The 15,006-nt window shown below is 36.0% G+C and overlaps 1 protein-coding gene across 1 annotated transcript; it reads left to right on the plus strand.

Annotated features, from left to right (window-relative positions):
* Positions 1–5,475: 5,475 nt before the first annotated feature.
* LOC104804517 (far upstream element-binding protein 1) lies at positions 5,476–10,511 on the plus strand. Its single transcript, XM_010528829.2, has 7 exons — positions 5,476–5,643; positions 5,937–6,161; positions 6,398–6,681; positions 6,883–6,972; positions 7,045–7,116; positions 7,230–7,349; positions 9,223–10,511. The coding sequence occupies exons 1-7, from the start codon at positions 5,535–5,537 to the stop codon at positions 10,276–10,278; spliced, it is 1,956 nt and encodes a 651-aa protein (XP_010527131.1). The 5' UTR covers positions 5,476–5,534; the 3' UTR covers positions 10,279–10,511.
* Positions 10,512–15,006: the final 4,495 nt, after the last annotated feature.

A 15,006-nucleotide genomic window follows, 5' to 3' on the forward strand; every position in this document is an offset into this window, starting at 1 on the left:
CATGGCCTTTTTTTTTAAAAAAAAATGTTGTCTCTATTGGACGTGATTTAAAATTAATTAACTAACCTTTTTGGATTCGACAAACATACATTTAATTTTAAGCATTATACCTAAATTTTTATCCTCATAAACCTATAAGGAATATGCAAACCTTTTTTCAAAAATTTTATTATGTTCAATAATTTGTTTGATATAACATGAATTTGAATAACTATATAGAAATATGAATATATATTCTTTGGATTAAGATATATGTAGTTGATATCAATTGGTATTCCTATCCGGATTTATAAAATCGAATAGAATTAAATTTAATGAATTCAATATCAAATAAATTCAATATCACTATTCTTAATTCAAATTTAAATGATGATGATGAAGCTGATTTTTTTAAATGTTTTAAAATGATAATTAAACACAAATTGAATCCAAATAATCCAGAATTTAATAAATATAAAATTTTCAAAATTATAAAATTCGAACCCCAAAATATAAAAACATGTAACGTGTATTTGTATTATATAATATTTTCGATATAATAATAATTAATTTGGGAACTTTTTTTTCCTTTTTCAGATTTCTCTTTATATATATATATAAAGGAGGTAAGAAAAGATGGCTGTCACATTATGCATGCAGTGCTGCACTTCTTCGTATGGTTGTGTATCCCCAACTTGTCATATTATTATTATTATTATTATTATTATTATTATTATTATTATTATTATTATTATTATTATTATTATTATTATTATTATTATTATTATTATTATTATTGTTTTTGGGTGAGAGATGAAGTCAACACAAAGAGGGTACGTCGGCTTGAAACAAGCCCCATCGAACTACCGACGCATTAAATTTTTGTTTTGTGGTTACGTTGTGGTTGCTATAATTGCAACATTTTGTCAACTGGAATATTATTAAATGGTACTTTTTTCTAATAATAAAAAATGAAATATTTAAAATTTCTTTTTAAGTAATGGTTTTTATTTATCCATTTGATGATTTTTTTTTTTTTTTGAATTGGGGTGTTTTATAACTTGTGGGGATTTTGGGCCAACCTGTGATCTAACATGAGATAAGAACACATGTGATAAAGAAGCCGTCTATCTATTCACACGAAGCCACATTAATTGCATTTTATAATCATAATAATTTATATTATTTTTTTTATAAAAGCGTTCCCTAACACTCTGGGATATGCGCATCTACTTGGCGTGTGTATGTATATATACATACACGCTTATTCTACCCGGTTTACCCAACCAACGTTAGTCCATCTAGCATTTGGTTCAGCTTGATTCCGGTTTAGCTCTAAAACTAAACCAACTTGAAGCCTCCGTTAGAACCGGAAGGTTGCCCTGTTTTTCACTCAACCTCTGCATAAGCCGCATTCTCGAGCCTGCGATCTAACAAATCTCCACTTCAGGCTCAATGTGCTTCCTCTCCGCCGAGTCTTCTGGCCTTTTTCCTGCTTCCAAGTGTTTTTCTCTTAACGTCTTACTCTTCAAATAGCCGAGCAAGTTGAGACATCGCTTGAACTTCGTCGTTGGTGCAACGAATTCGGTTTAAGATACCCGTTTGATTATTTCCTGTTGAGATTAACTTACCTTTGTTTATCAAATCACGGATGAGTATGCTTTGTTCTCTCATGAAACACACAGCTTTTAACAAAGTCGATACCCCTTTTTCCTCCTATATCGGACTATATCCAATTCCAAGGATCACATGTTTGGTCGTTTGATTGCTTGGTCTGAATCAAACTTAGTTGTAATGGATTGTTATGGTTGGGTCAGTCTTTGTCCAAGATGAAAGTTCACCGCTTCCATTTTCAAGGGGAGTATTAAAAGAAAAGAATTTTGTTAGTTTCAACAGTTTGCCGCTTTGATATTTTTTTTATAAACACATATTTAGTTCGGGATTTAAACGAGAATGATAGAAAATTGTTCGAATTTCATTTTCCTTCTCTAATTCTCAATAGATTACTAACCTTTGTATTTGTGAGTATCTAGGGGTTGAATGGGAATACATTTGAGATTTTTAAAATTCAAAAACCAAAAAATCGACAATCAAGATTTTGTAAATTTGTTTTTTTTAAACTTAAAAAAACCATTTTAATTAAATAATTAACTAAAAATCGAATGTTTAATTTTTTTAATTGATAAAAAATACAAAAAGAAAAACCCAAAACAAAAATTTTAAACCCAAAAACTAAAAATTTTAAATAAAATTATCACGATTCATTAGTATAGAAACAGATATTTACCACTTGACCAGCAAAAATACAAAGAAAATTTCGTAAGAGCACTGATCGATGGAGGTTATCTAGCGATCCACTCGCGCAACGCAAACATAAAGCATTGATCAAAAACACAAACACAGAAAATCTAGAGAGAGATTAGTACATAGATTCCACGGCAACTATGACACGGGCCCTGGTGGCGGCGGCGGTCGTCCACTGGGCGGAGGAGACGGTGGACGAATGGACGATCCTCCGATCATCATCGGAGGCGGTGGCGGCAGTGACGGAGGAGGAGGTGGCGGAGTCTTGTAGAAATGCGGGGAAGGATTAAGTTTGGGAGGCGGCGGAGAACGTGGCCGCTTCGCCGGCCGACGGCGAGACTGTTGCGCTGCTGCCTTTAGTTGGTACGGAAAAGACATGCGGTGTTTTCGGGAGATGTGATCAGGCGGTCGTCTCGCAAGACCGTTGAGGCTTTCGAATTTGTAGCCATGGGCGATAAGGGATGCTTGGAACATGAAGAAGATAAGCATGAGCTTCTGCCTTTAGTTGGTACGGAAAAGACATGCGGTGTTTTCGGGAGATGTGATCAGGCGGTCGTCTCGCAAGACCGTTGAGGCTTTCGAATTTGTAGCCATGGGCGATAAGGGATGCTTGGAACATGAAGAAGATAAGCATGAGCTTGATGGCTTCCATTCTTTTTTTTTTTTTGGAAGAATTATATGATGATGTACAAATTTGATGCCTTGTAACTATATATATACACACACACACATTTACGTGTATATAGTCTTCGCTAGACTATATATATATATATATATATATAATTCAATATAGGTATAGGTATTCCATCAAAGTCGTATAACAGTCTTCTTTTCCATTAGGGCAAGTTTTTCCTACGCTTTATATTATAGTATTCTTCGAGTCTATGATGGTTGCTGAAAATCTATAGAAATTCAAGCAGTCGATATTACTATGGCACTATATATATATATATATATGACATATGGATAACGCGGCAAATTATAACTTGTCATAATTTTGATATTCTAATATAATTTTCTTTGTTATTTTTGATTGACCATGCAAATGTTTTATCAAGCATATTTTATTTTTTGCTAAATTTGAAAAATGATATATATACACACGCACAAAAAAACGCGTGTGTGTGTTTAATTCGTCAAAAGAATATCGTCGGTGAAGTTCGAAATTAGGTATTGTTTACAATTTTTTTTTTCCACAGAGATGAAGAAATTCAACAACACGAGAAAACGAACGTACACATTAGGTCCGAATAATAGGCGCGTCGATTAAAATGCCAGTCAAATAGAAATATTCTATAACCAATGGAATTATAAAACAAAATAAATAAATAAATAAATAAATAAATAGTATAGTATTGGAGAAACTGAATACTTTGGGAAGTAGACCAGACGACACGTATTATTTATTTATTCATGGTGTCGATGCCCATGTGTTATGGAACTGTGGCTAGACAATTATAAATAATACTAATAACATACATACAAGACAATTATTATATACTTTTCATATTGCAATTATCATTTCAATATTACGATATGTATTAAAGTGTACTGATTTTCCAATTTTATACGAATTTAGACCAAATATTCCTCCAAATCAAATAAAAATAAAACATTACTTGGTACAAACTCGACCATTTTAAGGTCGACGGCCATTTAAAAAAGAACAAGTGTAAACGCTCTTTTTTACGTTCTCAAATATTTGTTTTATAAAAAATCTACACTAAAAAACGTAATCGCTCTTTAAATAATTCATTGACGTTAATATAACATAACATGAACATGATTAGACTTTTAATTTCCCTACTTTAAGGATGCGAACCAAAAACTACTTAAGATTTCATTTGTATATGATGGAAATCCTAATTTTATTTGAAATAGGAAGAGGAATTTTTTTACTTATACCGCTTTGTAATCATTAAAGAAGTATAAGAGCTCGTGATCACCCGATTTTTTCGAGTCTGTGTAACTAAGTCCGAAACCTAGCTCTGTATATTTTTTACTCGGGTCGGGTCGGGCCGGTCCGCATAATTTTTTTTGTAAATGTAATTTTTTTCTTTTTTTTTAAAAAAAAATATCGGGTTTTTGGACCGATCCTAATCAAGCCTAAAGCCCGATTTGAATCCGATCCGAAAGTCTTTTTTTTTCGGACTAGAAAAATTAGGTCCGAAACCCGTTAATTTTCAAGCTGGGCCGGGTCGGTCTTCAGACCTAAATTGATACCCTACTTTTTACAATCAATACATCGACCTAATGTGAATCTCGACACCTTTATCGAGCTCTAGATTGTGAAACGTCTTACATTCCATCATATGCTCTTCAATAATTCCAAGCACTTGAGAAGATGTTTTGCTGTAGTAAATTATATTCTACTATTGAGAATGACACGTCTAACTCGCAGACTCACAACCGTGGTAGAGAAATGACGTTTCTACCCTTAGCCAAAACCTCGTTGTTTCACTTATGCCTATTTCTTTCGATGAAACTCACTTTTTTCAATCCCTCTTCGTGCCCAAATTCCAAATTCCCTTTTGTTAACACCAAAACGGGCCGAAATAAAGAAAGAAAAAAAAACCCTCCGAAGGAGCCGGAGGCTCTCTAATACTAGAGGTATATGCCTAACATGGACCAACATTGCTTTGGACTCTGGGACCTATTCCGGTCTAATATATTGAAGTGTGACAAGTACAATTCTTTTATATATACTTAATGGTTAATAACCTAATAATTGAATCGATATGAATCTAATAATACATAACTATAAACTAATCGAATCCTATATACAAATTGGAGGGTTATTATTTCTCTAAAATGAAAAAGTCTAACCGAATAAAAAATAATAGAAAAATTATTTTTTTTTTTGAAAAATAAGTATTGTATTAATAAAAATCGAATATAAACCGAACCAAAGTAAAATAAAGCAGACCGAACCGAATTATATTTGATACAAAAACTAAATGGTGATAGTATTTGTAAAATCTAATGATACTCACTATATCATTTTTTTTTCTTGTGTTTTAATTTTTATTAAAACAATTAAATTATAAAAAGCTTTTGCATTTGGAGATATAAATATCTCGTACGGTTTGACCTGAAAAAAATAATAGAGAAGTAAAAAAAAGTGGAACGCAAAATCCAAAATTACAAGGTGGCTCCGCATATATAAACATGAGATATTCCCTCTTTCTGTCATTTCGCTTCCTTATCTCCGCCTTTAGGGTTTCTCTTCTTCACTACCGAAGCTCTCTCTCATGGCTGACGAATCGCAGTACTCCTCCGGCGACAACAAGCGCAAGTACGAGGAGCAGACCTCTCCTCCGCATTCCGTTGTAACCCGCAGGCCCACCGGCTTCTCCTCCGGCCCGATCTCGTCTGCGTCTCCGGATCCCGGGGTGGCAGCCGCCGCTCCTCCGCCGCCTTCGGACAACAGCGTTCCGCCGGAACAAAAAACATCAAACTGAAAAGCAAAGACTTTGTTCGCGTTTCAAACAATCACACCCATTTGCACGTGTATTTGTTTGCATACACTCATGTCTTATGTTCTTTTTTATTTCATTCAACTGGCTTTGAGATAGTACATATGATCTGTATTGATATGCAGAAATTTTTTACTGCGAACTCCGCAACATGGTGTGATCTGTTGGTCGCTCCAGGCCCGATCTCGTCTGCGTCTCCGGATCCCGGGGTGGCAGCCGCCGCTCCTCCGCCGCCTTCGTACAACAGCGTTCCGCCTCCGATGGATGAAATCCAGATGGCTAAGCAGAAGGCTCAGGAGATCGCCGCTCGGCTCCTCAGTAGCGCCGACGCCAAGCGTCCTCGCGTCGACAACGGCGCTGCGTTTGATTCCGGCGAGAAAGGCTTTAGCACTGGTCCCTCTGGTGCGTAAATTTTTTATTCTGAGTCTTTCATTTCATTTCTGTTTTTTGTCATTATTCGGCTGCTCCCACTGAAAATCCGTTGTTCTCTTAGCTTCTTTGATGCTTTCATAACTTGAGCAGCATGAGTTTTTAACTGTATGATGCGTACACCTTTTGGATTATATCGGGATTATTCCCATCACTGGATAGCAGAATTAGGTCTCGTTCCTCATTTTGCTGCTGGAAATTTGATGCAGATGGTAAGCCTCTGTCAGGTTCGGTTTCCTCGAACATACCTTTTTCGTATGGTAGCTACCAGGGCACCACGAAGAAGATTGAAATTCCAAACATGAGGGTTGGTGTTATCATTGGAAAGGGTGGGGAAACGATTAAGTATCTCCAACTTCAGTCAGGAGCCAAGATTCAGGTTACTCGAGACATGGATGCAGACCCCAATGCCCCATCAAGGATGGTAGAGCTAACAGGCACGTCAGACCAGATTTCAAAGGCCGAGCAGTTGATAAATGATGTCCTACAAGAAGTAGGCCCTCTTTTGATTGTTCTTCTCCTTACGTAAAATTTTTAATTTCATATGAAATAACTTGTAGCGTTTTATGGTGATAAACATCATTTATGCTCTCCATGCTTCCTCTATGGCGGTTGTGAAGTTAGAACACAGCTTCTCAAGCTTGATTTACTGTTTGTGGGCTGCTAATGCTTTAGCAACTGAATCTTGGTGCAGGCTGAGGCGGGTGGTTCAGGTGGAGTCTCCCGTAGGATGAGTGGACAAGCAGGATCTGAACAATTCGTGATGACAGTTCCCAATAATAAGGTACTTGGTGTTCTGAAATTTTTGTGGTTGTGGTTGCCCCAGTCTTGTATGTAATGCACAAACTGCTTCCAGGTTGGTCTTGTGATTGGTAAAGGAGGTGAAACAATTAAATCTATGCAAGCTAAGACCGGAGCTCGAATTCAGGTTTCTCTTCGATTTCATATGAATCTCGTGACGACAAAATTTATCCCGAGTGTCTGTTTGTCTTCAGCTTGTCGATGTTTGCCAAGTTGCCAACTCATGGTATTTATCTTCAGGTTATACCTTTGCATTTACCCCCTGGAGATACATCAGCAGAACGGACTATTCAGATTGATGGGACCAGTGATCAGATTGAGCATGCCAAACATTTAGTTAATGAAGTCATCAGCGGTGAGGTATGTTTGATTGTCGTGTTAAGTGTGAGTTGCCTGGCCACTTCGGTGTCTACTTTTCTTCTCTGTTGATCTGCTCTGGAGCTTTTCTTGGTTTTTTCATGCCATCAGCGATTCAGCATTAGGGTTTATCTAGTCAATTTTCTGATTATATCATTGAAAGATAAAGTCAGCATATCTGCATGCTTAGCACTAACCCTGGCGAAATCCTGTGCCACTTGTTTTGTTATTTTCCTTTTATGCTTCTATCTCGTGAAGAGTAATATGCATTTGTGACGGTGGAGTATATAGTTTTTGCCGTCCTTTTGGTTGCAGGTTAAATGTGGTGTTTTCATACTTATGTTTAAAGCTAGGGAAGAGAGTTTTACTGTCTTTCATTTAACAGATATATCGTTTTGACATTTTTATATCTGCCTCTTGCACCTTATTTAAGGGGTTTGCATTTTGCTCTTTCGTGTGTTTACACCCTGTAGAGTCCGGAGATATGCAGAGAAAGATACTTTTGTGGTTGCTACTACTCATTGCTAATCTGTCCGAGTCTAGCTGGCTTAGCCTTAAGAGCCTGCTGCAACGCAAACATATTGTTTAAGTGTGTTCGCATTTACGTTTACGTTAGCTATTGGTGGTGAAAATATGGAATAGGACATTCACCGTTTACCGTGTAAGTTTGCCCATTTTTTAAACTTTTTAGGATAACATATATCATATGTTTGAAACTATTGATTTTGAATTTTAATTGACGTGCATAAAAATATTTATCAATGTTGAATAACTTTTGGAACAAAAAACATCAAACTGAAAAGCAAAGACTTTGTTCGCGTTTCAAACAATCACACCCATTTGCACGTGTATTTGTTTGCATACACTCATGTCTTATGTTCTTTTTTATTTCATTCAACTGGCTTTGAGATAGTACATATGATCTGTATTGATATGCAGAAATTTTTTACTGCGAACTCCGCAACATGGTGTGATCTGTTGGTCGCTCCATTGGTTAGTGCAGTGCATTCGATAATATCAGTGTATTGGTTTAGACGAGTCTTTCCGTGGTTTTCAAAATTTATGTATGGAACTTTTCTTGTTGTGAATTTGTTTTATTTTGTAATCACACGAGTTATTTTGTCCAGCCTTTTTTCATGCTATGGTCCTTTTGCCCATGTTTTAACTTAGTTTTTAAGAGGTGCATTTCATTGTGCAAGTAGTTTTAGGTTTTTTTATTACAACTTCATTAGAATCTGGGTTCTGATGGCAGAACTAGCGCATACTGGTGTTTGAAGCTGTCAGTGATATCGTTTAAGGTGTTATTATCCATATTTTTTTTGTGTCAATCTATTGCTGACCTATTGGTTTTATATTTGCTTAGTTTGGCACGATTCTTCTCCCCCGACCTATCGAGTTTTTAGCTTAATCCTACCTAGGTGAACATGTCCCGGCTCAAGTCTATTGGTGCCTGTTTCCAAGGGAGATGCACTTACAAATGACACGGTTTAGTTGGTTTTAGACTATTTTGTATATGTTACTTTATTGGAAAAGCTTCTGTAGTATTTGTGGTTCTTTGTGCACCTATTTACCTCGGATAGGGAAAGGGATGGGCTTCTGCAGGAGTAACCCAATAATTTCACCGATCCGTACGGTATGTAGGCATTCAGTACCCTTCTAGAATATGATATGAACTCGGTTGATCCTTGTGAACATATTTGGTAATGGTGTTCCTTCTATGATATGCTTTTCTCGTTAAATAAGTTTTTGTTCGTTCATCATCTGCTTACGTCTTTGGTTATGTATACACGTGTTTTTGCTTTGTACCCCACCATGTTTCCTCTCTTCTACTGGTAGTTTATCTCTGCTTATTTCTCGGGTTTACCCTTGTGTACAGCATCGTCTTCGAAACCCGTCAATGGGCGGGGGATACCCGCCGCAAGGTTATCAAGCACGTCCTCCGTCAAGTTGGGGACCCCCTGGTGCCCCGCCAATGCAACAATCTGGTTATGGTTATATGCAACCGGGTGGATACTCGGGTCCGTCACCACCTCAGTACCAATCGCCTTACGGAAGTTACCCTCCGCAACAAACATCCGGTGGCTACCCCTCATCGAACTGGGACCATCAGTCATCTATGCCACCATCGCAGCAAACCACTCAAGGTGGGTATGACTATTACGGGCAACAGCAACATCCGTCTTCGCAGCAACAGAGCGGCGGTGGCTCAGCTCCTCCTCCGGCTGATGGCTCAGGTTTCAATTACTACCAGAATCAATCTGGCTATGGCCAACCTGTGGCGCAGGGTTACCATCAGGACGCTTATGGTGCATATCATCAACAATCTGGATACGGTGAACCTGGTTACGATCAGCAGCAACAAGGCTATTCTTCTGCATCTGGTTATAACGCAAATAACCCGAGTCAAGAGGGTGGTGCTCAGGGAGATTCATCGCAACCTCCGCCTTCAGCCCAATCGGGTCAGCAACCAAGCCCTAACCCGGCTGCTTACCCACCTCACGGTACTTCTACCGCTACTGCTCAGACCGGCTATGGAGCTCCCCCGGCATCTCAGGCTAGTTACGGAGGCCAGTCTGCTGGTTACGCGTCAGGCTATGGAGCCCCATCAACCCAGAAGCCTCCTTACAGTCAGAGCCAACAATCTCCGGGCGCTCCTGGGAGCTATGGGGGTCAGTCTGGGTACTCCCAACCACCGGCAGCTGGTGCACCTTTGTCGGGCCAGCAACCGGGCTATGGACCGCCACCCACTTATGGCAGCACCGCACCTGCAGGTGGTCAGCAAGGCTACGGCCAAGCCCAGCCGCCTATGTACGGTTCATACGGAGGATATACGCAAGCCATGGGTGGGTACCCTTCAGACGGGTCTGCTGCTGCTGCCGCGGCTGGAGGCGGTGAACAAGGTGGAGCGAAGGGGTCGTCACCGAAGAGTTGATATCCATGGAAGGCGTTTTTAAGGGGATTGGATGGTAAGGAAATAGTTTTTTGTATTTTTGAATTTTGGATGGTTAGAATGGGAGAAAGCTTTCTTATAATCCCAAACAGAAAAACTTTCTAACGGAACGGGACGTGAATTTTTTCCGTATGCGTTGCATTGTATTGTGTTTTAGATTTCTGTCCGGAACAGCGTTTTTGATAACATGGCTTTGTCATGGACTCTTTTATCTCTTTTCCTGTTTATAGTTTTTGTCCCAAACAAGGACATGAATGATGCATGATGGATGATGATGATGATGATATTACCATGACATGAGAAGACAAGTACATAATCATACGCGTTTCATTATACGATATCAACTGTCGATTTCGTATCATCGATCTCAGTCGTCTACTCATCAAAAATGATCTGAACCGTCCATTGTCTAATACCATATCCACCGCTGATCCGATCTCAACATCGTCGATAACGATAATTACATCTCAACCGTCGATTTAGATGAATCGATCTCAATCGTCTGTTAATAGATTCGGTCTCAGTCAGCCATATATGTTCATCGGATACGATCTGAATCGTTAATTTATTAGGAAACATCTCCACCGTCGATTATACGACAATGGCTGCATTGTGCTTTGAGATGAAATCTCAACAGTACGATCGAACGATTCAATCTAAACCGTTCATTTCCTAAAATCGAACTTAGCTAATCTACTCAAGATCCCAAATAAAAACATCAAAATAAAACCACATCCACCCAGTGATCGTTCATCTATTTATTTTATCAAAAGAGTTTTGTAGGAAAAACAAGTTACTATTTATATATAATCTACCAAATTTTGTCCAACTGAAATTCTATAAGTAAATACACGACTTTACTCTTTTTTTTTATATGCTAAATCGGTATTCTAATTTAGCTTTTAATTTTTGAAATACTCCGTAAGAAACGTTAAATTATCATAATTCAAAACCATTCAAATAAATATGTAAAAAATCTTTTCTCTCATATAAATTTCAAATATTCAAAATGTAAATTTTGAAAATATTATCGATTTCTATCCGGATTTTCAACGAGTAAAAAACACATATATCTTATTGTTACGGAATTTTAGTTGATGTACGTATTTACGAGACGTAAAATATTATTTATTTAATAATATTTTTGTTCAGTTTGTGAGCTTTATTTTTAAAATTACAAAGAAAAATGGCGTCCATTTTGGTAATTTGAGCGAAGGCCTAAAACCCTAGGGTCTCATTTCCAGCGTTCCTATATAAACTGCCTTAAGCTCCGGTCTCCTTCGGCCACTCTCTCTTTCTCCCAACCGATAGCCAGAGTTCTTCTACTAATAGTGACACGAAGAACACATCTTTATTTTGCTTCTCTCTCTATCTTCTTATACAGGTATCCGCCCTGGGTGATGCTGAATGCTAGATCTATGGCGTATGTGTGTTTATTTTTAGTCTTTGTGATGATCTAAAAAGCCGATTGGCTCCATTTTAAAGAGTCAACAGCAGACGCCGAACGATGGCGATCTGACTGCCGCTTGGAGCCGAAATCGAACCCTAAACCAGAGGAAGACCCATGAAATCTTGTTTTTCTTGTTGTTTCATGATTCAATACTCTGGTTACACTCCCCTTTGGTATCTTATCATTTTCAAGATATTTTATTCCAATTGCTTGGACTCCACTTATGTATTCAGGCCTCGTTTCTTCACTTGTGTGTTCATTTGGTTTCACGCAATCCAACTCTGATCTGATCTGAATCCATCGACTGGTGGATATTGTTGGTTTCTGTCATGGACATGTTCAAATGGCGTTCGGTGTGTTTGTGGTTTTGGATTTCTCTTCTTGTTTCGTCTGTTTGGTCATGGGCATGTTCAGACACGGGTGATTGTTGGATCAAGAAACAACATTACACCTTTTGCATGGTGCCTAGAATGACTTTTGCTGCTTCATCACGATTGGGGGGAGCTTTGCTACTCTTTGCTTCCTTCAAATTTAGAGCAGCAATATTGTTAGATTTCTCTCTCTGAGTCATTTGTTTTTGGGCCTTTTGATCATTCAAATATCATCATTCATTCTTGGTTTGGTCATTAAAAAGCAATCTCCTTTCTTTTGGTTCGGTGTTTGAGATCAAATTATGAACCAACGTGGGGTTTAGGAGAATTGGTTTGCATTGTATTGTTCCCGAAATTTAATTTCTTACCCGCCCATGGTGGCCGAGTGGTAGGCGTTTGTGGAAGCCGGTTCGAATCCATGGGAGGGTATGGATGATGCATTTAATTTCGATTAAATGTAGCAAACCTGCCTAGGGGCCGGCGTAGTTGTTGCCCGGAAACCATCCAGGTTAACTAAAAAAATTAAATTATGTATAATTTTGTTATATTGTTTGCTAGTTGTGTTATAATCGATCTTTGGAATTTTAATTGCTTCTCTTTCTCTTGGCCTTTACGTTTCATGAAAAAACAGGGGGGAAAGTGATTAAAAATAATAAATAATAAATAATTTTTAAAAGTTATTATTGTTAAAAAAAATATCAGACATTCATTTTGCTTATCTAAAAAAAGATTATTGTCCATAGTTTCGGATTATTTTTCCTACAATTCATAGTCTTATTTTTTAAATTTGGATTCGAATTATTATTGTGAACATATGCGTCGTCTAATTCCGTTGAGGTGTTTATGTTTTTTTATCATGCTTTTTTTTTTGCCTAAGAATAAGCTAAAAGTCACCAAGTAAATTACGTTATAATTACGTGGTTAGTTGTATATTTTCCACTACAAAACAAAAAATTGATTAGAGTTTGATTTTTAGACGTTTCAAAAAGTATTAATACTTTTTTTTAATAACCAGACGTTTCAGAAAAAAAAAATGTCATATCTGTAAACTGTTAAAAAATTTGGATTCGAAGTATCACTTCAATGCATAAATTTGATACAAATTAGTTATAAAAATACATATCTAGAAGCAATTATAATAATTAAATTAATATGACAATGATAAAATTTAATTTTAATAAAAATATAATATTTTTCGGATTCAATTAGAATAATTTAATTTCAAATATTACGTTCCTTAAATATAAAAGTAGTAATTATGAGGGGTGGGGTCCACTGCTTTCCCCCCTCTTGCGTGTAGATTAAAATTTCCCGGTGGACAAAAAGAGACATTATAACAATATATATTTTTTCATTCTTTTTCAAATAAACCGTTACATTTCATTGCCACCGAGAACGGTAGGACACGTAAGCGGAAGTGATGTGACACATTTATATACTATTAATATATAACCATTTAAAAAAAATACAATTCTTAGAAATATTTTCTGCTAATTGCACGTATTTGAAACGAACCGGCATGTATATAAATTTTCTACGAATAGGACATTAGTAAACTATTGGAATTTGAATAAATATTATAGAATGCAGAATAAAATAACTACATATTCAAAAAAATAAAAATCAATAAACCAAACAAAAATTGATAAAGCATAATTAAATAATTATAATTTTTTTATAAATTTAAAATGAATGCCAAAACAAAATTCTACATAAAACAAATAGATGGCAATGGGTCCCACCAGTTGAAATGGCGACGGCGTGATGCAAATATAAAGGAAAGTAACTGAAGAAGGAGAAGAACATATTATTTTTATTTACTATTTGTCCTCTTTATTTCTTGATCGGAACAATCTGCACCCCATTTTGCTTTTGTTGAGTATGTGATGACAACAAAGACAGTATTCAAGTCGACCCTTTACCTTTTTTTTTTTTGCGTTATTAAAAAAGTGGTTGAATAATTTATTAAATTTCTATTTTCGGTCACAACATTTTAAGAATTTTCATTTGGACCCACTAATTTAAGTCATAACAACTTTGGCTTTGAGTTTTAAGCATTTGAGATAATTTATAATTTTGAAGTATCTCTAGTCTTTAGTAAGAGTTTCCAAAATACAAAAAGTTTAAAGAGCCCATATGAAAAAAACAAAATTAATAAAAATAAAAACATGGAGCCTACATGAAACTTTTCTCACTTTAATATTTAAGTTTTTATACGGTGAATAAAGAAAAGTAAGGTTTATAATACAATAAAATATTTAATTTTCAAAATAATTTGGATTAAATAGGATTTTATATATTGATCAATACGATTTTTCATAGATTTAAAAATAAATAATAGAATGTAAACTATTATACTGCCATGATATATTATTTACATAGGATCTACAAAATTAACAGACAATTTTAAAATCGAAAAGCAGTTACATTTAGTCGGCATCAATAATAGTTATTTACATAATGGCACCATTTGAAAAATACAATTTGATTAATTTAAATAAAATAAAATTTTCGGAACTTAAAAATACTGAAAAAGATTTAAAGTTTCAAACTTCAAAGATAATAAAATATTTTATAATATCTATCAAAATATGTGCAAGACGTTGACACTCTTATAAGTTACAACAAATTCATGAATATATATGCCTCTAATAAATAGACTTCGATATATTGATAACGAGATATAATTTAATTTATCCGTAAAGTTGAAATTGACTTTTTCATCATTATGTATGTAACATTCATCAGGGAAAAAAAATAGGTATATGCACACACACAATTTTATATATATATATATATATATATATATATGCTTCCTCTATGGCGGTTGTGAAGTTAGAACACAGCTTCTCAAGCTTGATTTACTGTTTGTGGGCTCAACATTTTGTC

The sequence above is a fragment of the Tarenaya hassleriana genome, unplaced genomic scaffold, assembly GCF_000463585.1.
Source record: "Tarenaya hassleriana unplaced genomic scaffold, ASM46358v1 Cleome9, whole genome shotgun sequence".
NCBI lineage: Eukaryota > Viridiplantae > Streptophyta > Magnoliopsida > Brassicales > Cleomaceae > Tarenaya > Tarenaya hassleriana.

Excerpts from the sequence above, each read along its gene's own strand:
- LOC104804517 (XM_010528829.2), top strand. The coding sequence starts at position 5,535 with ATGGCTGACGAATCGCAGTACTCCTCCGGCGACAACAAGCGCAAGTAC. Across the intron at positions 5,644-5,936 it reads GCCCACCGGCTTCTCCTCCG|GCCCGATCTCGTCTGCGTCT; the intron begins GCCCGATCTCGT and ends TGGTCGCTCCAG. Across the intron at positions 6,973-7,044 it reads TGACAGTTCCCAATAATAAG|GTTGGTCTTGTGATTGGTAA; the intron begins GTACTTGGTGTT and ends AACTGCTTCCAG.